The sequence below is a fragment of the Lissotriton vulgaris genome, chromosome 11 (genome assembly GCF_964263255.1).
Source record: "Lissotriton vulgaris chromosome 11, aLisVul1.2, whole genome shotgun sequence".
In the NCBI taxonomy this organism is placed as follows: domain Eukaryota; kingdom Metazoa; phylum Chordata; class Amphibia; order Caudata; family Salamandridae; genus Lissotriton; species Lissotriton vulgaris.
Genome location: NC_141699.1, coordinates 1,110,518,004 through 1,110,540,020, shown reverse-complemented (window position 1 = coordinate 1,110,540,020; position 22,017 = coordinate 1,110,518,004). Strand labels below are relative to the sequence as shown.

The window sequence follows — 22,017 nt, the reverse complement described above, 5'->3', positions numbered from 1 at the left end:
TGGACACTGATCAGCAGAGCTACCCAGAGAACGGATACTGCACGGCAGAGCTACCCCAGGGAATGGACACTGCATGGCAGAGCTACCCCAGGGAAGGATCACTGCATGGCAGAGCTACCCCAGGGAAGGAACACTGTACGGCAGATCTACACCAGGCAACGGACACTGCACGGCAGAGCTACCACAGGGAAGGAACACTGCGCGGCAGAGCTACCTCAGGGAACGGACACTGCATGGCAGAGCTACCCCATGGAAGGAACACTTCACGGATGAGCTACCCCAGGGAAGGAATACTGCACGGCAGAGCTACCCTAGGGAACAGACACTGCACAGCAGAGCTACCCCAGGGAAGGACACTTCACAACAGAGCTACGCCAGGGAAGGACACTGTGTGACAGAGCTACCCCAGGGAACGGACACTGCACGGCAGAGCTACTCCAGGGAACGGACACTGCACAACAGAGCTAAGCCAGGGAAGGACACTGTGTGACAGAGCTACCCCAGGGAACGGACACTGCACGGCAGAGCTACCCGAGGGAACTGACACTGCACGGCAGCTCTACACTAGGGAACAGACACTGCATGGCAGATCTACCCCAGGGAACGTACACTGCACTGCAGATCTACACTAGGGAATGGACACTGCATGGCAAATCTACCCCAGGGAACGGGCACTGCACAGCAGTGCTACCCCAGGGAAGGAACACTGCATGGCAGAGCTTCCCAAGGGAAGGATCACTGCATGGCAGAGCTACCCCAGGGAAGGAACACTGCACGGCAGATCTACACCAGGGAAGGAACACTGCACGGCAGAGCTACCCCAGGGAAAGGACACTGCATGGCAGAGCTACCCCAGGGAAGGAACACTTCAAGACAGAGCTACCCCAGGGAAGGAACACTGCACGGTAGAGCTACCCCAGGGAATGGACACTGCACAGCAGAGCTACCCCAGGGAAGGACACTGCACAACAGAGCTACCCCAGGGAAGGACACTGTGTGGCAGAGCTACCCCAGGGAATGGACACTGCATGGCAGAGATAAGCCAGGGAACGGACACTGCACAGCAGATGTACCCCAGGGAAAGGACACTGCATGGCAGAGCTACCCCAGGGAACAGACACTGCACAGTTGAGCTACCCCAGGGAAGGAACATTGCATGGCAGAGCTACCCCAGGGAAGGAACACTGCATGGCAAAGCTACCCCAGAGAAGGAATACTGCATGGCAGAGCTGCCCCAGGGAAGGAACACTGCACAACAGAGCTTCCCCAGGGAAGGACATTGCACAACAGAACTATCCCAGGGAACGGACACTGCACAGCAGAGATACCCCAGGGAACGGACACTGCACAGCAGAGATAACCCATGAAAGGAACACTGCACGGCAGAGCTACCCAAGGGAACGAACACTGCACACCAGAGCTACCCCAGGGAACGGACACTGCACAGCAGAGATACGCCAGGGAAGGAACACTGCATGGTAGAGCTACCCCAGGGAACGGACACTGCACAGCAGAGATACCCCAGGGAACGGACACTGCACAGCAGAGATACCCCAGGATACAGACACTGCACAGCAGAGATACCCCAGGGAAGGAACACTGCACAGCAGAGCTACCCCAGGGAAGTAACACTTTTCGCAGTAGAGCTATCCCAGGGAGTGGATTGGTGTCAGTACAACGCGATGTTTTACAACGCGTTCCGTTACAACACGATTTTTACATCGCAAATACCATTACAATGCATGCCATTACAACGCATGGCATTACATAGCAGATGGTATTACAACGCATACCATTACATCGTAAGTATTGGTAAGTATATCTTTTTTTTTAAAAATGTAATAAAGTTAATTAAATTAATTTAAAATAATAAAAATAATATAACATTTTTAAAACAGTAATTAATTTAATTATAGTAATTTAAAATAATATAATTAATGATATATTAAAAAATTTATAAATAGAAAATAATATAATGTAATTAATTACAATAAATATAATTATAATTTAATTAAGTTATAAATAATACATAATATAATTATAATTAATAAAATTAAAAGTATTTAATTAATTAAACATTTTTAAATAATATAATTTAATTATAATCGTTTATTAATACAATTAAATTAATAATATATTAATTTAATATATTTAAAATAATATAATTAATGATATATAAAAAATGTATAAATAGAAAATAATATAATGCAATTAATTACAATAAATATAATTATAATTTAATTAAGTTATAAATAATACATAATATAATTATATTTAATAAAATTAAAAGAATTTAATTAATTAAACATTTTTAAATAATATAATTTAATTGTAATCGTTTATTGATACAATTAAATTAATAATTGTAAATATTGTTATTAATTTAATTAAATTAAATAAAATTAATTTAATTAATTTAATTTATATAAAGTCGTAATACCCCTGTACCCCAAAACCCAAACACTGCCCTAAAACCTAAAAACACCCCTGTACCCCAAAACCCAAACACTGCCCTAAAACCTAAAAACACCCCTGTACCCCAAAACCCAAACCCTACCCTAAAACCTAAAAACACCCCTGTACCCCAAAACCCAAACCCTGCCCTAAAACCTAAAAACACCCCTGTACCCCAAAACCCAAACCCTGCCCTAAAACCTAAAAACACCCCTGTACCCCAAAACCCAAACCCTGCCCTAAAACCTAAAAACACCCCTGTACCCCAAAACACAAACCCTACCCTAAAACCTAAAAACACCCCTGTACCCCAAAACCCAAACCCTACCCTAAAACCTAAAAACACCCCTGTACCCCAAAACCCAAACACTGCCCTAAAACCTAAAAACACCCCTGTACCCCCAAACCCAAACCCTGCCCTAAAACCTAAAAACACCCCTGTACCCCAAAACCCAAACCCTGCCCTAAAACTTAAAAACACCCCTGTACCCCAAAACCCAAACCCTGCCCTAAAACCTAAAAACACCCCTGTACCCCAAAACCCAAACCCTGCCCTAAAACCTAAAAACACCCCTGTACCCCAAAACCCAAACCCTACCCTAAAACCTAAAAACACCCCTGTACCCCAAAACCCAAACCCTGCCCTAAAACCTAAAAACACCCCTGTACCCCAAAACCCAAACCCTGCCCTAAAACCTAAAAACACCCCTGTACCCCAAAACCCAAACACTGCACTAAAACCTAAAAATACCCAAACACCCCAAAACATATACATCAGTACCCCAAAACATATACTCCTATACTCATACTTATTTTAAAAAATACTTAAATTAATATATTTAATTTATAATATTTAAAAACGAAATAAATATTTTTTTATAATTAATAATAATTAAATCAATAATAACATATTAAATAAAATAAAAAAAAATTAAATACTTACCAATACTTACGATGTAATGGTATGCGTTGTAATACCATCTGCTATGTAATGCCATGCGTTGTAATGGCATGCATTGTAATGGTATTTGCGATGTAATAGCTGCGTTGTAACAGCATTACGTTGTAAAAGATACGTTGTAGCGGTAACACACCCAGGGAGTGTGCCCTGCACAGCAGAGCTAACCAAGGGAATGTACACTGAATGGCAGAACCACCCCAGGGAACAGCTACTGCACAGCAGAGCTACACCAGGGAACAGCTACTGCACAGCAGAGCTACCCCTGGGAACAGCTACTGCACAGAATAGTTATCCCAGGGAATTGTCACTGCACAGCCGATATACCCCAGGGAATGGACACTGCACGGCAGAGCTATCCCAGGCAATGGACACTGCATTTCACAGCTATGCCAGGGAATGTACACTGCATGTCAGAGCTACTCTAGGGATATGACACTGCTTGGCTGAGCTAGCCCAGGGAATGGGCACTGTACAACAGATTTAACCGAGGGAATGCACACTGCACGGAAGTGTTACCCCAGAGAATGGACACTGCCCGGCAGAGCTACCTCAGAAAATTGGACACTGCACGGCAAAACTACCCCTGGGAATGGACAATGCACAGCACAGCTATCCCAGGGAATGTACAGTAAACAGCATAGCCACCACAGGGAATGGACACTGTATGGCAGAACTCCCCCAGGGAATGCACACTGCACAGCAGGGCTATCCCAAGGAATGTGCACTAAATGGCAGAGCTACACCAGGGAAGGAACACTGCACAGAGAGCTATCATGGGGAATGTACACTGTGTGACAGAGCTCCCCAGGGAATAGACAGTGCATGGCAAAACTACTCTATGGAATGTAAACTTCATGGCAGAGCTACCCCAGGGAATGGACACTGCACAGCAGAGCTATCATGGGGAATGGACACTGCATGGAAGATCTACCCCAGGAAATGGACACTGCACTGCAGATCTACCCCAGGGAATGGACACTGCACAGCAGAGCTATCATGGGGAATGGACACTGCATGGAAGATCTACCCCAGGAAATGGACACTGCACTGCAGATCTACCCCAGGGAATGGACACTGCATGGCAGAGCAACCCCATGGAATGGACACTGCATGGCAGAGCGACCCCAGGGAATGTACACTGCACGGCAGAGGTACCCCAGGGAATGGACACTGCACGGCAAAGATACCCCATGGAATGGACACTGCATGGCAGAACTATCCCAGGGAATGTACACTGCATGGCAGAGCCACCCCAAGGAGGCTGTCCTTTAAATTGTACTTGTAGAACGGGACACTCAATTGACAATACCTGATGATGATGCTAGACTACACCAAGCGGCGACTACATACACAGCAGCCTGTGAACGTGTAGTTGACGGTCTCAGAGACAATCGTTCTGAGACTCTGATGCTGAGACTTATGTGGTTCCTTCCCCTCCTTTCTGATAGATAACCAGTAGCTCTTGGAAGCTGAATGAACCTCTGCTTCTTCCTCCCTCCTCTTTTTTGATCTGTTCTTTAATTTGCACCTTCAGAGTCTCCCGCCTGGAGCTCAAGGGGGCAGGTCCTCTGATACCAGACACACTTTACAGTCACTGTTGCTTCCATTGATTATTGCTGGCATATTTCAGGACACCACCAGGGACTGCCGCTGCCTTTCCTAAGCTCCATCCAACCCAACCCTCTGGGCATCTCTCAGCTCACTGGGAACATAAAATAGGAAATCTGATGGGGACCAGTAGCGGCTTAATAGCTTCTGGCCATCTGTCTTCAGTTTCTGCTTGGCTAACGTCATATTCTCTCTCCTGTTCTCCAGTGAGGCAAAGTGACATCACATTTAAATGCACTTTTCAGTAACAAACCTGAATGATAGTGTCTTCATTAATACATTTTTTCACATTTCTACACAGCTGCCTGTTTTCTACTTTTAGAAACACACATTTTCCCAATGATTACTGCATGACCTATTTAAAAGATTATTCTAAACAAAAGACACATCAGTACTTTGCCATATATTCAACACTTACTTTTGGGAGCATGCTGTAGAAATGCTGCACTATGACCTGATAGGATTTCCCGCTCATGGCAAAATAGAATTGACTCGCTGCATGTTTAGGGGCGGGTTTTTCGTCCATCATAAGGAATATATCCTGTTAACAAAGCAAGAGGTAGCTTCAAATCTATGAAGAGATATTATTTTAATATTTTGTTGAAACAAATCAGGTCCAACTATACATTACCTTCACTCAGGCATTATATTGTCAAGAACGATTCTCTCACCTCACTCGTCGCTGAATTCACTCTCCCAGGTGCTTGTATGGGAACAGCACCTGCCTCAAACACTCGTTACTGCGATAAAAACAGCTGCACTTGCGTCAATGCGATAAATTCAGGTTTATTTCATAAAGCTTGTATCATACAGAGGCCTCACTCTGCAAAATTCTTTCTGCACCTACATCTGTTTCAATACCATTATTTAGGATTGGTCGACAGAATGAGGGCATATTTATCAAATGTACGCAGTGCAGAAAGCCACCTTGCTTGGCTGCATGACAGCAAAAGGACAGGAATGCACTGAATCTAACAGTATACAGCCCATTATTGCCCCTTCCCTCTGCGCAGATGCACAATGCGCTGCTGACCGCCAACACAGACACCCACTAGGACCATGGTGCAAGGGGGCCGGCATTGTAAGCAGGATTGCTTTTGTGCCAAAAGGGGCACCTTCCTGCAAAAATAAAATTCTCTGAGGCATTTTCCTCTTTCTATATGTGCTACAGAATATAGCAGAATATAGCGCACAAAGAAATAGGAACTAACGAGGAGAACAACAGTTATTTCTCCTGGATATGTCTCCCCTGGTCAGGTGTTGCCACTTCTTTGCACATTTCCAGCTCCAAAACTTATGGCAAATCTGGGATTGCACCGAAAGCCATGGGTGTTGCGTGAGATCACCGAGACACCACCGATGGAACGCCTCCCTGCTGCAGAGTGATGCAATACAATGATTCGCACTGCGATGAGTTACTCCAGATGAATCAAGTCACTCAGGGCCACGCAAGGTGGCCTTGTGTACCTTGATAAATCAATCTTAGTAGGTGCATCGCACTTGCAAGTGTGAGTGCAAGTGCAAGACAACTACTTGACAATTATGGCCCTGAATGTGGTAAATTACTAAGGGCCAGATGTAGGTGGCAATTTACCGACCGGTAACGGCCGATTTCGGCCGTTACCGACCGGTAAATGGTCATTCCTGATGTAGGGGGCCTATTTTACCGAATCGGTAAATTTACCGAATCAGTAAAATACCGAATCGATATTTTTACCGATTCAGTAACTTCCATATGTAGGTGGGACTCTTCTGAGTCCCAAAGGCCAGTCAGATTCGGTGTTTTACCACCCAATCCTATGGTGTGGTAAAATACCGAATACAGGTGTGCATGCACATCTGTGCATGCACACCTGTGCAATGTGACACACAGACATGCCCTTAGGACATGTCTGTGTGCCACATGGCACACAAGTCCGGAATTGGGGTGCTAGAGGGTGTCAAAGTGACACCCCATGCACCCTTGCAAAAATCGGAATTTACCGAATCGGTAAATACCGATTCGGTATTCCACATTAATTCCTATGGGCTTCAAGGCCCATAGGAATCAATGGGGGATACCGATTCGGTATTTACAGAATCAGTAAATACGGAATCTTACCGATTCGGTATTTACCGATTCTAAATTACCTACATTTCCCCCCTTCTAATTTACCACTTCTTCAATACCGAATCGGTATGATTCGGTATTTTAGAAGTGGTAAATTAGAATTACCTACATCGGGCCCTAGGTGTTCAAAATAGAGTGGGAGAAATTACCTGGGAAATTTCTGAATCAGAGAATTTTTTTTAAAAGAATTAGGGTTACTCCATGAGTAAAAAGAAACTAAGACCACACCAGTTGCTTTCAGTAGGACACTAACAAGCCATAAAATTTGTTAGCAATAATAATTGCATTGATGTAATTACATTTACGGCACCCATGATGGTGGTGTTTAAAACATCTTCCCCCGGCAAGGACGGCTGTGTGTAGCTCTTGCTTGCAAGGTCCTTTAGGCCCTTCAACAGAAAGGGGCTACACACAAGCTCCATTGCTTGGGCACTTTATTTCAAGCACTATCAGAGCCGAGGCAGTGTAATGAACTGAATGCACTTACCGTTAGCTGTTTACATTGACGTTCCTCTGACAGTGGTGGACCTCATAAGGATTCCCCATTCCACTCCTTCCTCACTGACGGGAATGGTTCATTACTTACCAGTAATCTTCATAACTCCTGGTCCTGTTGTCCTCGTCCCATTCATCAGGAGTGAGGAGAACACACCTCGCCAGACAGAAAAAAGAAAAGAAGAATGCTAATATTGCCCCCCCAAAAGGCTGGAGCTTATGTAGACAAAACATATCCAGCATTCCTCCTGAACTACAATGCCACAACATATGAAGACCGTCAGTCCAGAGGGTCGTGTTGAAGGGGACAAGTCAACAGGACCAGGAGTAATGAATATTACAGATAAGTAATGAACCATTACCCACATTTGAATGCAGTAGTAGCCCCACACCATCCTTAAAAGAAGAAATCGTTTGCCATCAGAGTCCATAAGTCATCAATGTGTCTTAAATATCAGAAACTTAATGTCAGCCAACTCCAACTACTCTAAGGGTCGAGAGGTCAAGGTGGTCAACACCAGGGGCAGATCCCATGAAGGGAATATAGAGAATAATGGCTTTGTCAATGGCCTGTACAGAGAACAGCTACGTAATAACCAAGCCGCCAAATCTTCTGTATCTGAAAGGGTACCTCATGGAGCCCGAAAAGCCCTAAGAGCAGAGCACAGTGGAAACTCTTCTCAAAACCTTCCCACAAAAATTGGAGGACATCACACAAAAATATAGAAATTGACACAGAATCATACACTGCACCTGAACTGCTATACCATGAACAGAGGCAACCGTCCCTGTCTGGGCCAAAACGTCATCACTACCAACATTTCACTGTTCTCCACCAAGAGCCTGACTATCAACTTTGGAATCAGGGGTATGGCCAAAAAAGCATACGAGAGGTCATTCGGCCAAGGTATTGTTAATGTGTTCACCCCCCAAGATCCTATTTGTGGGCCCCTCGCACAAGACCAGGGAGCCTGCACATTGAGCCGATAAGCAAATAGGTTGAGGAAAGGAACACCAAACGTCCCACATATTAATGAAACACCACCCTGGATAAAGTCATTTCCTGTTAAGAGAGAAAAACTTGGTTGCAAGAATCTGCCAGCCCGTTGTCCTCCCCTCTGATACAGAATGCCACTAGAGACAGCAAGTGAACCTCCACCTACTGAAGCAGGAGAACAGCTATTGCATTCAGGGAACGAGTCCTGGTACCCCCCTGATTTTTCAGATAGCCCACGGTGTCTGAATTGTCTGAGCTGACCACCAGATTGCAGCCCTCAAGATACTTCTGGAACCCCATCACTGCCATGTAATCAGTCATGAGTTAACCCCAATTGGAAGAATGCCTGCTCTCCTGCAGGGACCACTACCCCTGAAGACACCTGGTACCTAGAGTGCCCCCCCATCCACCAGGACTGGCATGGGTTGAGAGAACCTGAATGGGCTCTGGCTGAAGATTTACTCCCATGGTCAGGGAATCTGAGTCCACCACACCAACTCTTTTTTAATCTCCTCGGACACCGGGATCCCGACTTTGAATTTCCCTGAAGTCTTATCCCAACTGGAATGCAGATGTGTCCCCAGTGGGTGGAGATTAAACCGGGCCCAAGGGTCCATAAAGACTGCAGCCGCCATGTGTCCCTGCGGCCTCAACAATGGTGCACTGGAAGAGACTGGCTGCCCAGCACCTGTAGGGCTAGTGACTTAACAGTGGCCACCCTGGGATCCAAAACAAAGACCTTGTTGAGATTGGTGCAAAACCTGGCCCTTATGAAAGTCAAATTGGTTGTGGGTGTTAATGAGATGAAACACATATGCCTGGATTGGAGAGCACACTTAGGACCACATTTATAGGGATTTGACATAGGGCAGCACAGCAAGTCAGCTTGCTGCACTGCCCAACATCAAAGTGAAAGGGCAGGAAGGCACCATATTTATCAAACACAGTGCATTCCTGTCCTTTCCCCCTGCACTGGCACCGTTCGACAAAAGAAGAAGAAGAAGAAGGAAGAAGAAGAGAAGGGTCAGGTATGAGTCAGAGTGGAGGCGGCACCACAGTCTGAGGTTGAGACACCGTTCCGCTCTGGCCTCTGCAAGAATACCTTTTCAGCCACCTGGATACATTTCCAGTTATTGGACCTTCAAGGACAGCCCAAAAATTTGAATATTCATATCCCTAGTTCTCTATATTTTTTTGATTTGTTGAATTGTATTCCCCTCCGACAGAAATCTATTTCCTGTCACCAAACGAATTAAAGATTTATAAACTGCGTAGTAAATAAAACCATCTTGGCATTTTGGTGTATCAAGATGCTGCCATCTTGGAAATCTTTCCAATATATTTATATGCAAACACAGATGATGTTTGTCACATTGGTCTGTAGGCATCTGCGTGCTAGAATTAGAGGCAGAGTTTGCTATCAACACACCAAGAAGGGTATTGGTAGGATCCTATGGTCCGGCCATCATGTGGTGCCACTTGAAGACCTCCTGTGAGCCTGCTACCATCTTGAACACTTGTTTGCAACATGTGCTGAACTTCAGCGGCTTAGTCACAAGCCCCTTGCACCTCCTGTGTGCCACTTTTAATATTAGAAGAAGTGACGTAGAGGTGGTGGAAGGGACTTGTAAATAAGCCCCTCAATGTTCATTCAAAGACTTTACAAATCCTCTTGGAAATCAAATCCACTCAAGATTCCATTCCAGGTTTTACTTCTCAACCACTAGTGCAATAAACATTCCTTACCTGAGTATGAAAGCTGGAGAGAAGACCTTTGGTGAATTCTGTATACTTGGAACTCTACCTTACCATTCCTAGTGATCTCCTGCAGGAATTCCTGCCATGTTGAGTGTAATAATTGATGTTAATATATGCAATCATAAGTGTATGTTAAAAAACTAGATCAAATCACTGTTGTCGAAATCTCCCAGGATGACCTCTCCTTCAACCCTGAATAAGAAATACATGGTCAGGTAGGCCCTGAGACCTAGGCCTGAGATTACTGATTGACAGATCACATATGGGGTGGCACATAACCAGCAGGACAAATACGTGAACAGGAAAAACCCAAATTAGTCCAGCAATGCCACAGTGGCCCCAAGAGAGTGGCCTCATAAAGCACATATGGCCGGAGGGGTGCTCATATTCCAAAAAAAACCATAAAGTTAGACGCCACATGAAGTTAGGAACACTCCACCAATCAGAACACAGTGCACACAGTACACAATCAGTGATCGCATGTTCCTCATGCCGGAAAACTGGACATTTCACCCACTGGCCATCATTGTGTCCACGCAAGGTCGAGACCCCCCTGCATTCGTTATCAGGTGGCCTGATTTACAGCTCCATGACTAGGCCCACATTACTTTTTCTAAAATAAGATCGGAATTGTTTTATGGTGCTCTAAAGAATATATAAAGGCACTCAGATTGAATGTTTATTGAGACAGTCCCCAGATCGTCTTCTGTAACTGTTTCACAGCTGCGGCGTTTAATTAAAAAAACTGTTTTGCCAAACGCCTCTTGTCTTTTCGGGAGTGCAGCATACAGAAACGGATCTGAGAGTTCACTCAAAGTACAATCGTTTTGAATGTCTTTTTACACATTTCTTGAAGCATCAAAAAACTATTCATAGATCCTGTTTCGGGAGTGGAATGTGGGCTTTGCCATTAGGGCATAAATAACTCACACCTGATGAGACATGAAGGTGGTCCAGATCTTGTGTGGACACAATGAGGGCCAGTGGGTAACGTGTCCAGATGTCAAGCATGGGGAGCACATGATCGTTGCGTGTGTGTTGTGTGCTTTGTCCTGATTGGTGCAGGATTCCTAACTTCATGTGGCATCTCAATTTATGATGTTTTGGGATAACTCGCCCCTCTGGCCATTTGTGTTTTATTTGGGGCCAATTTCCCAGTACCACTGTGGAGTTGCTGACTATCAGTGGGACTAATCTGGGTTTTTCCTGTTTGTCCTCCTGGTCATGTGCCACCCCTCCTGTGATCTGTCAGTCATTAGCCTCAGACTTAGGGCACAGGGCATGCCTCACCATGTATTTCTTACTCAGCATTTATGGAGAGGTCATATCGGAGGATTTCGATGATAGTGATTAAATTTCGTTTTTATACATACACGAATCATTGTGTACATCAACATCAATATTAACATTCCTGCTGTCTGTAGTTCTCTGATCACAATTATACGCTGAGTAGTCTGGTATTTGCCTTGTCCTGTCACCTTGCTAAGTGTGGCCTCTGGAATCACCCGTCCCTGCCTCCACTCTCTGACAGGTATAGGGTGTGGAGATGACTTTTCTTTTTTCCATTCTAAATGCAGAACAGTGCTAAGCAAGTGCCCAGATGTGCACATTGTCAGTGTGAATGGATCAGGGTGATGGTTACGTCGAATTAAGCTGACATGTTTGAGGCCTCATCTCACAATATGGGACTCAATCTTATGTGGAGCTATACAATGAGGTGGTAATCAAAAGATATTTTGGAGGAAATGGAATCCTATCTTTCCACCCACTGGAGCTGCTATTCCTCAGAATGCAGAGCAAGGCTTTGATATGGTCATTATGGTAACAGCTCTGATATAGTCTATTTTGTGGCCACTGACATGAATATTTTTGTTGACTCTATGAATCCATTGACATGGCTGTTTAATCACAGAAAGCTGTAATTCTTCCTACTCCTGCTTGGCTTTATAACTTAAACCTTGGACATCAGCAGCTAAGAGCTTGAAAATACGATTAGAAGCTTGGAATGTTGAGAGCTCCATTGAAGACAATCGAGTGGCTCCGGGATTACAATGATTGGTGGAGGCTCGGAGCTCCAGCATTCCAATGTTTGTCTTCAAGCTTCTCACTTTTTTTTTTGAACATTCTACACTCAGTTGGTGCAATGTTCTAATGGCATTGTAGCTCTCCTGCCTCGGTCATACTGGTCGTTAAAGGCCGTCTCCCTCGGTATAAGCATTGAATGTGGCTCAGGCCTATAAATGTGGTTCAGGGCCTTTAGCAACCGGTATAGATCTCAGCAGCAGGCTATAAGGTTAAATTGTTAAATGATAGAATACTATTATATCTCTTTCCAAGGGCTCAATCCACACAAGTGCACAATTATGAGTGTCATTCACAATTCATGAATTTACAGATTTACTCTAGGAAATACATTGACTCAGAGATAACATTACAAAAGTATGACATGAGTGTGTGGGTGTGAGTGGATCATCTCAGAGGACAGAGAAGGGAGAGTTCCAAGGGCAGGAACACCTTATAAAGTTGGATAAACCACAATCCCAGTTGGACTATTCGGTGTTATTATACAATATTCAAAAATTAAAAAAGATGTAAAGCGTTTGCGCTACATTCTCTCTTTGTCAATGTAAACCATATACATGTACATGTGTAAATCGTAAACAATGCGAGAAACACGGAATTCACCAAAGAATTCTGAAGCCATTTGTGGAAACTGTTACTACTCCTGGTAAATATATTGAGCTTCTATACCTGGTGAAAATATGTGAAATCATTCACCCTCACTCAGTCCAATGGGAATTCCAAAATGTGTTATCAATGTGTTTGTTCTAAATTGATCTCATATTAGGAACGTTGATAGCCATCCTGGGGCCACACAATACCAACTTTGATATTTGTAAATGAATTAGTAATTTCAAAGAACGCAGAAATACAGCAATACAAGCAATTGCCAAATCTGGTGAAATGAGAATGGACAGTGATATGGAAAAATGCTACTAGATTTCTAGAGGTATTGTGTTGTGTTAATATTTGGTTATAGATTCCAACCTCTAAGGTCCTGAACTGAATCTACCCCCTGATTGTAAGAGATTTGGGTGCAGCATTTCCGATCACTGCAATGACGCTACATTTCTTGGGGCCCTTTGAGAAATACTTGTAATTCAGCTGTTTTCTGACATTTTAGCTGTACTGATATCCCCATTCTCTTTAATGCCTGATTATGTATATAGAAATAAAACAAACTATGAATTGTTCACCTACAAATATATTGAGGGGGTCAGAATCTAATCAACATGTAACAACTGAGAGAAAGTTGATTAGAAAGATATATCTTACTGCGGGAGAGCGCCAAAGAATATTTATAATGGAAACTAGTCTTTCTACATACTACTGCCCCACACAATATACCCTTGTTTTACTGAGACATGTAGATAAACGCTCATGTTTTTTCTTAAATCCCTAAAAGACCCTTATTTAGAGGCAAACATGCAAGATGGGCTTTTAAGGGCAGTCCAGTTGGACCCTACACTATATGGCAAGAAGTTGAGAATATGGCCGCCAGGTAGGTTGTCATGAACGACTGTCTTGGTGCGGCCTTCTACAGACAGTACCGTAGGAAAAAGCAATGTAGTCAAAGTCTACTAACTCAAAAGGCTGATTGGCACAGAGGATTCAGACCGGTTTTGTGGTTCTGGTCGGACTCGAATGAACACTGCGTCAGGCCAAGAAGAAGCTTTCTGGATGCCTCCTAAATCCCAGTGTTGGTAGGTAAGGGTACATGAACATTTGGTTAAAGGAATCCTTTCTTTTCAATTGCGAATTCTGTTTCTCTCCATCTTGCATTTGTTAACATATCAGGTATATACACGACTATAATCATTTAACTTATAAATGATGCAAATAGCAAACCAAAGCATGGGGAGACATTTACTTTGGTTAGGCGCCCATTGCAACCATCATCTTCTTGGGACTGAAAGGTGAGGGAGGCGGGAGTGAACCCTACTGGCCCATTGGCTTCCACCAGGATCGCCTTGCTTCTTTCTGAGACCATCCCGGAGTGTTTGGCAACAGTTAGAGCCGTCTGGAGATTGTCACCTGTGAAGGAAGAGAAGATGGATGTTTTATGTTTTAAAACTTTGATTCCATCAAGATGGCTTCAGGTATGTCACACTTTTGTTATAAATGTAGAAAGTTAGCACCCTCGACATGCACAGTTTTCTCATCAGTAATTTCATTGCAAATGTTGCAGTGATGTTATCATAGATGTCGTAGAATATGTCATGAGTGATGTAATGTGTGGGGTAATTAGCAGTGCATGGCAAGGGCGCGATGTATAGTATACAAGGGCGCGATGTATATACCTTAGGGCACTAGTTATGGTTATTTGAGATAACTATACCTGGTGAATTTTAGTGGTTTTATACATTAAAAAAGACATGTTTTAAGTGACATCTTTACCTAACTATAACATCACTTTAATCTTCATTTGTTTCAGTGAATTTGTAAGGGATTTTTTTGACATAAAGTAAGATTTTATTACCATACATGAAGCCAACCCTTGCTGCCAAAGACCATGCGTAAAGGGGGTTGGCCACATGTCCTGGCCTCTGAGCACACAACTCGGGTTGCCTTAAACAAGAACAATGCCCCCACTTTGCACTCCTGGACAGTATAGTAGTGTGATTTCTTCAATTAATTAATACTCATACAGTCATCACTACTTTGTAATGAAAGTCTTCATTCATTTAATTTGGAGTATTCGTATTCAGCGTGTTGGACCATCACACATTAATAATAAATTATCTATGCATTTATTAGGAATCCCAATGCATTTTGGGACAAGCTCTTCGTCAGGGTAAGTGCTCGTTTTCGAAGTGTGTTTATCGCAAATTCACATCCTCCCTGGCCTCTGAGCAGACAACTCCACAATACCCTTGGCCTTCTGCAACACTAAAATAAGAAAGTGAGCCAATTGGTATTTAAAAGTGGTGAGCATATCAATATATATATCACAAATCTCTCATCTTTGAAAAAAATGAATAATGTTAATCAAATGAATTTTTCAATAATTAACAAAATTTAATGCTTATTAATATTGATTACTATAATTCTTTTTCAAAAGTTCTATCAGAAAACATGTCTATTACCCTTTCTTTTTACATAGTATGTATTTTTACATTTGGTGGTTGACAAATGTGAAAGTAAATAGACAAAGACATATCGATTTCTTTAAACATCTTTCAGCCCACACAAATGCAATCATAAAAACAATCACAAAAGGGCCTCTGTCTTTTTTATATTCCTTCAGGCCACATAAAATACAGCCTTAGAACCAGCCCCTTGCAAATGCTGCACTCTCAGATGTAGAGCAAAAGCTCCAGCCTGGGAAGTGCTTAAAAAATATAGTAAATTCTCCTGATGTCATGGATTAAATGACCAAGGTACTTATTGTTTATGTTTCTAATGTTGCTGGGGGGACTGCACAACTCCCTGCAACACCCTACAACATTAAAAAAAATGTTGGTGGTGCTGCTGCCCCTTCGAGAAACATCACCCAAAAAAAGTAAATAGCCATTTCAGGGCATAATGGACTTCCCCTTGAAGGAAAAGTGGATAATATTATTCACTTTTGCCTTTGTTCGTATTTTTCTGGGTGTTCAGGTACCACTAGGGCACCCAGGGCCCCAGTTGCCCCACCAGCCCCTGAAGGTAGCCCCATTTCATGGTACTGCCCAGGAGCCAGCATTTGTTTTTTATTTTTAGGAGAGCCTCAGTGCCCACCCTGGGCAGCCCAAACCATTATTCTTCTTGGATGCCCGGGGAGGAGCCCAGGGCTGCCCCGGTCCTTCTTGCTCACTGCTCCTGCATAAGCAGTGCATTGCAGGGGCGTAAGTTATAGTTAGCTCAGGTAACTATAACTGCAGAATTTCTATGGTTTTGTATGAATGTAATCTGAGCCTAAATATAACCTCCTTTGTTTTTTCTGTGATTTTCTACTGTTTTTTAAATCAAATTTCATAACATTAAAGGCCCTGAAACATTTGGGTTTTTGAGTAAATTTGTAAGGTTTTTACATTTTATTTCCTAACTATAACCTGTAACCTGTGAGGTTGAGTGTGTAAGTGAGTGCATGAGTGTCTCAGTGGGTGTTTGAGTTAGTGTTTATCTTAATGTGTGTGGGTGTGTAAGTGTCTGAGTGAGCCCGGGAGTGGCTATTTAAGTGTCTTACTGAGTGTGTGAGTGGGTGCTAGAGTGTTTGAGTTTGTATTTGAGTGGGTGCATGAGTGTCTGAGTGAGTGCATGAGTGTCAGAATGAGTGTCTGAGTGGGGGGGTATGAGTGGGTGTGAGAGTGTCTCAGGGGGTTTTACGAGTTCCTCTATGTGTGTGTGAGTCAGTCTGCAAATGAGTGCATGAGTGTATGAGTAGTATGTGAGTCTCTGAGTGGGTGTTTGAGTGGGTGCATGTGTGTCAGAGTCAGTGTCTTAGTGGGCCTGTGAGTAGATGTGAGAGTGTCTCAGTGGGTGTGCGAGTGCCTCCTTGAATATGTGCCAGTCTGGGAGTGAGTGCATGAGTGTCTGAGTGAGCCTGTGAGTGGGTACGTGCGTGTCTAAGTGGGGCTGTGAGTGGGTGCGTGAGTGTCTCAGTGGGTCTATGAGTGGGCGCCTGAGTTTGTGAAGGGTTCTGTGAGTGAGTACATGAGTTTTTCAGTGGGTCTCTGAGTGAGTGCATGAGTCTCTAAGTGGGTCTGAGTGTCTCAGTAGACTGTGATTGGGTGCATGAGTACCTAAGTGGGTGTGAGAGTATCTAAGTATGTTTGAGAGTAGGCACATGCATGTCTGAGTGAGACTGTGTGTGGAGAGTTTCTGAGTAGGTCTGTCGGTGGGTGTGTGAGTGGGTCTGTAAGTGGTTGTGTGAGTGTCTGAGTGGGTCTATGAGTGGGTGTATCAGTGTCTGAACAGGTCTGTCAGTGGGTGTGTGAGTGCCTGAGTGTGTGTTTATGCAAAATATCTACCTAAGTGGAGTACTTTCTACTGGTTAAGTACTAAGTGCCACCTCCTTGGATAAATGTCCAGTATGTATTCTACTTTACAGATGTGTAAGGGAGCAGTAGGACATTTCACCAGTGTGCAAGTTGGTAATGTGATTGTTCCTGGTATGTCTTTATTCAAAAATGTGTCATAACGTGAATCTTCTTATAGAGAAGACGATGAGAGTACATAAAAGTAAATCTCCACCAAACAAGAGACTTTCTTCTTAACTTTATGAAAAAAGCGCTTCTTTGTTTGGTGCAGATGTCCTAATATTCCTCAGCATCAAGAAGGCCTCACCAACATCGACATGAAACACGCCGACAGGGCCAATTGTTAAGCTGTTCATCATCCTGGTAAAAGGCAGGAAGACCTTTTCATATAAGCAAGGTGGGCAGGGCCAAATAGCGATGCTTCCAAATGATTTAAACATTTGAATACTCTTAGATATGTAAAGGGAGAACCATGGATTCTGCTCTCACCGGCCAAGGAGAAGAAAGGACCCACTCATCACAGTCACTACAGATTGCTACCAATAAATCAATGAGGCATTTACTTTCATGAAGCATTTCATACCGTCTTTCAATATGGAATTGCCGACAAAGCACACTCGCTTTGCCTTCGCCAAGCCAATGAGTTAGGATCATTAGATCTTTACAGAAGTAGATCTTCAGCTGAGGCACCTACTATGTTTATAATTGTAAGCACTTCCTGTTGAGGTTTAATTTCTGTCAAATGAGCACCAGGGCCATAACGGGCCGGGGGCCCCATCCCCTGGGGCCCAGACAAAGCTTAATAGGGAAGGGGGCCGTTTCTCCCCCAGGGTGCCCTGGCCCACCAACCGCTCCCAGTGTGCATGTTGGGAACCGCAGGGGGAGCCTCATGATCCCTGCGGTACTAGCCGGCTCACCGCCTTCTGAGGAAGGCGGCATTGCTCCTGAATGCGGGGAGCTAATGGAAATGCAGATCCTTTGCATGCAGCAGTAATGCTTTCATCTCTTTTTCTGCCCGTATCTCTGTGGGCAGGGAAAGAGAAAAAAAATTGCTTTCAGCAACACTATTTTGACAGCTCATATTTGCTGGGAGTTGAGTGTTTGCTTGTGCTTGGGGGAGCTATCACAACTCCCACCCAGCAAATGCAAACTGCTATCTACCAAGGGTGGGCACCTCAGTAGAGAGCTGGAGATGGCCCTAGGCTGGGTTGTGGGCCCCAGGGACATTATTGGATCCAGGAGGGGAGCCACACAAGCTCACTTCTTTCTCTTTCACTGGCTGCCCTGGGGAAGGTGGTGGTCCCAGGGCTGTATATATGGCCTGGGAGGAAGGCCGTGAAGCCCTCCCCCCAGATTTAAAACATTTTTTTGCCCTGGGGAGGTGATGGTCCTCAGTGCCTAGTGTGCCGATGCACCGACACATCATATTATTCAATATTGCTCCGGGTAGGTGGTGGTCCCCAGGGCAGATCAATGCCCCAGGAGGGAGGCCTTAACAGCCCCCACCTATTGTTTTTAAAGAAACATCAGGGAAGTGGCGGTACCCCCGGGGCTTCCTTCAGCCCAATATAGGAGAGTCCCCACAGCCTCCTCCAATATTTAAATAAAGCCCTGGGGAAGTGGTTGTCCCCGGGGCAAAAATAGTCCTGGGAGAAGGTGAACCAGTGTGCCCACCCCTTATTTATTAATAAATTAATCTGCCCCCGGGACCTAGCCCACTTGGGGGCTATAATATAAACAAGTGAGATATTGCAGAAAAATTGTATTAAAATAGTGCTTTTTTACCCTGGCAAATCCCAAGATGGCTGCCAACACTTCCTGGTTATAGTGCTGGCAGCAAATCAGATATCAGCATGGGGACTGTCAGATCCTCAGAGGATCTGCGTCCCTAGATATCCAAATCAGGTTTTCTGTCAATAACTCTAAAACTACTGAATTGATTTACACCAAATACCAAAAAGCCTGCTTTCTGGACCAAAAGCTACCTTTTCTACCAAATGTGTTGTAATCTTGTCCAGCAGTTCAGGCTGTAGTTATGTTCAAACTTTCTATGGAAATTAACATAGTAGAATGTATACCTTGCGGTCGCAACAGCAGGGCCGATTGTCTTTCGAGACTTCTCGTTGAGGATTCTTGTGAGTATGAGTGGGTATCTGAAACTGATGAATGTTTTATAGCGCATATTGGTGATATCAGCATTTGCAAGAGGGATGAGGAGTGCATAAAGGCTGTTGATAAAGATGTGGTGTTTAGAGAATTTATACGATGGGTTGAGTCAGGTTTGCCAAAAGAGGATAGTTTATCTCATGGTTTGCAAGCGTTTTGGAAAGTCTCAGACGAATTGTCAGTGGAACGTGCGAGGTTCTTCGATTTCTGACTTCGTCCTGTATTTAGCCGCCATTTTGTGTCTCGTCGCCATTTTGTGTTGCCCTCACTCAGGCAGCACGGCAGACAGAGTGTTTTTGCCTTTCCCAGCTGCTGCGTGTCTTTTAAGTTAAATAGTAACTCTTTTGTCCTTGTTTACGAAACCGATGTCAGGGTCTGGCCGAGTTCGTTAATCCATGTCTGGGTTGATTGATCCCCGTCTCGACTGACTATTTGCCTTCTCCTATTCTTTCCTTACATTATCTTATCCGACTTGCCTTCGCTATTCTCTCCTTGTATTCTCCTGTTACACAACTATCCTTTGAGGCACACAAATACATCCTGCCACCTGCAAATTGGATTGTTGGTACTAGTACTGATTAATTTGTTGGGAGGGGTAACACACGGGGTCTGAGAGAGGGGGCATATTTTTAGACACCTGATAGCTTGTTTTCCAACTTTTCCTATTGGTTCGTTTTGTATGTGTAAGGAGTAAACTCTGTAAATGTGTTTCCTATAAAAGATTGTGCGCCACGGATTGAAGTGGCAGTCTCCTCAGAACCCACCTTGCGTGTAACTTCTGGGATAACTGTGCTTGGCTGCAGCTAATAAACCTGTTTTTCCACGCTCAACAGAGTGTCTCGTGTCTCTGTTCGACAAGGCAGGTGAACTCGGGGATTTAAGGCGTGCCCTGCGCCGCCAGGCCCATAAGGCCCGGTTCTCCAACTGGCGCCCAACGTGGGGCGGCTTCAGTGGTAGCGGTTCAGCCCGAGGGTCGTGAGAAGCCCCGCAAGAAAATTCCGGAGGATTCGCGAGCCACGTCAAGAGACCCCTGTATGTCGAAGTGGACCAAAGGTCTCTTGCAGCGTGGCTACTCCTTTCCGACGGCTGCTGGCGACTGCTGCCCTGACTGCCGCCCTGCCTTGGACCCTCTGGTGATGACTGGTATGGCGAGACGTTAGACGGACCTTTGTTGGCGTGAGAAGACCATTTAGTTAAGTATTCGTGGGTAGCGCCCACTTCTTTGTTTTGTTTTTGAATTTTGTTATTCGACCATTGCAATAGCCGAAGCCAAGGGGTGAGTACATTTGTACTGTGTTCTTTGCTTTCACTCCTTGAAGTTGGTAAACGGACCAGTGAACTTAAGATCCCTGGTTTTAGGAGATTTGGAAGTTTTGTTGTTTTGGTTGTAATAGGGATTCCTGGCTCGAGGACTCATGTCCGATTCCTCCGGTTGGAACTCCCACTTATGAGCTCAATTCTAAACATGGTGTTGGCCCCATTGCAGCTGGCGTTTTACGGTGGCCACAAAACTGTAGCTTTGAGCCTGATATATTAGATAATTTGGAAGCAATTTTGTTCAAGAGAAAAGCCCGGTCGGAAATGTTTGACTCTTTCCTCCTTTGGCGTAAAGAAGCCAAACAGAGAGAAATTAAGCAGGCAAAAAGAGATAGAAAAACGAAAGATATGACGATCATACAGGCTGCCCAGCAGTTTAAGGATAACAAGACTGATCGAGCAATTGCAGTCTTAGACAGACAACATCGTATGGCAATTGATAGATGCTACCCTGTATTGCCTACTTCTCCACAGAATAAGGATCTTGACGAAGATCCCTTAATGTCCCATTTGTTGAGATTGCCTCCGCCTTATGTGCCAGGAGCTAATGCACCTGTATTGTTGCCGACTGTCCAGCAACCTGTTGCTCAGCCAGGTGCTCCGGTTCTTCCGCAATTGCCTCTTCCTGCATTGCCACCTGCACCTCCTTTGCCGCCAACTTCTGTACCTCAGTCTCCTTCATCTTCAGGTTCTCTTGTGACGGCTGGTCCTTCTCTTCCTTTGCTTAATACCGCGTCTCCAGTTTTACTCTTTGCTTCTTCCCCGACTCGTAATTGGTTGGTTGATACTGTTTCCGGTCTTTTCTCCCCCCTTTTTGGGTCTTTTAATAGGACTCCTGCTTTTTCTCGAAGGCAATCCCGTAGCCAAATGCCAGATTCTGACGAACGAGTTATGTTGGACTCTCTTGCTCACAAATGGATGATGAGTGGTCCACTGTATAGTGTACCTGATATTTTTAATACTTTTCTCCAGTGGAAAGCACCCACGCAGAGATATGTTTTCAATGTCATGTGCGAGATTCTCATCAAAGGATGGGAGGATATGGAGTTGGATTTAACTCCTCAGGGTCTGTTGGATGTAAAGGATAAGTTTGATAAAGGACTTATTGTGGGTCCTGGAGTTGAGGAAG

General features: G+C 44.3%; 1 protein-coding gene across 1 annotated transcript in view; it reads right to left on the bottom strand.

Annotated features, from left to right (window-relative positions):
- LOC147684258 (putative cation-transporting ATPase 13A4) overlaps positions 1–22,017 on the bottom strand; it is a 415,657-nt gene that overhangs the window by 157,593 nt on the left and 236,047 nt on the right. The window contains exons 19-20 of the mRNA XM_086944655.1: positions 14,315–14,478; positions 5,442–5,564 (exon numbers count right to left, since the gene is read on the bottom strand). Coding sequence (XP_086800781.1) covers positions 5,442–5,564; positions 14,315–14,478 — 287 coding nt within the window. The remainder of the gene's footprint in view (positions 1–5,441; positions 5,565–14,314; positions 14,479–22,017) is intronic.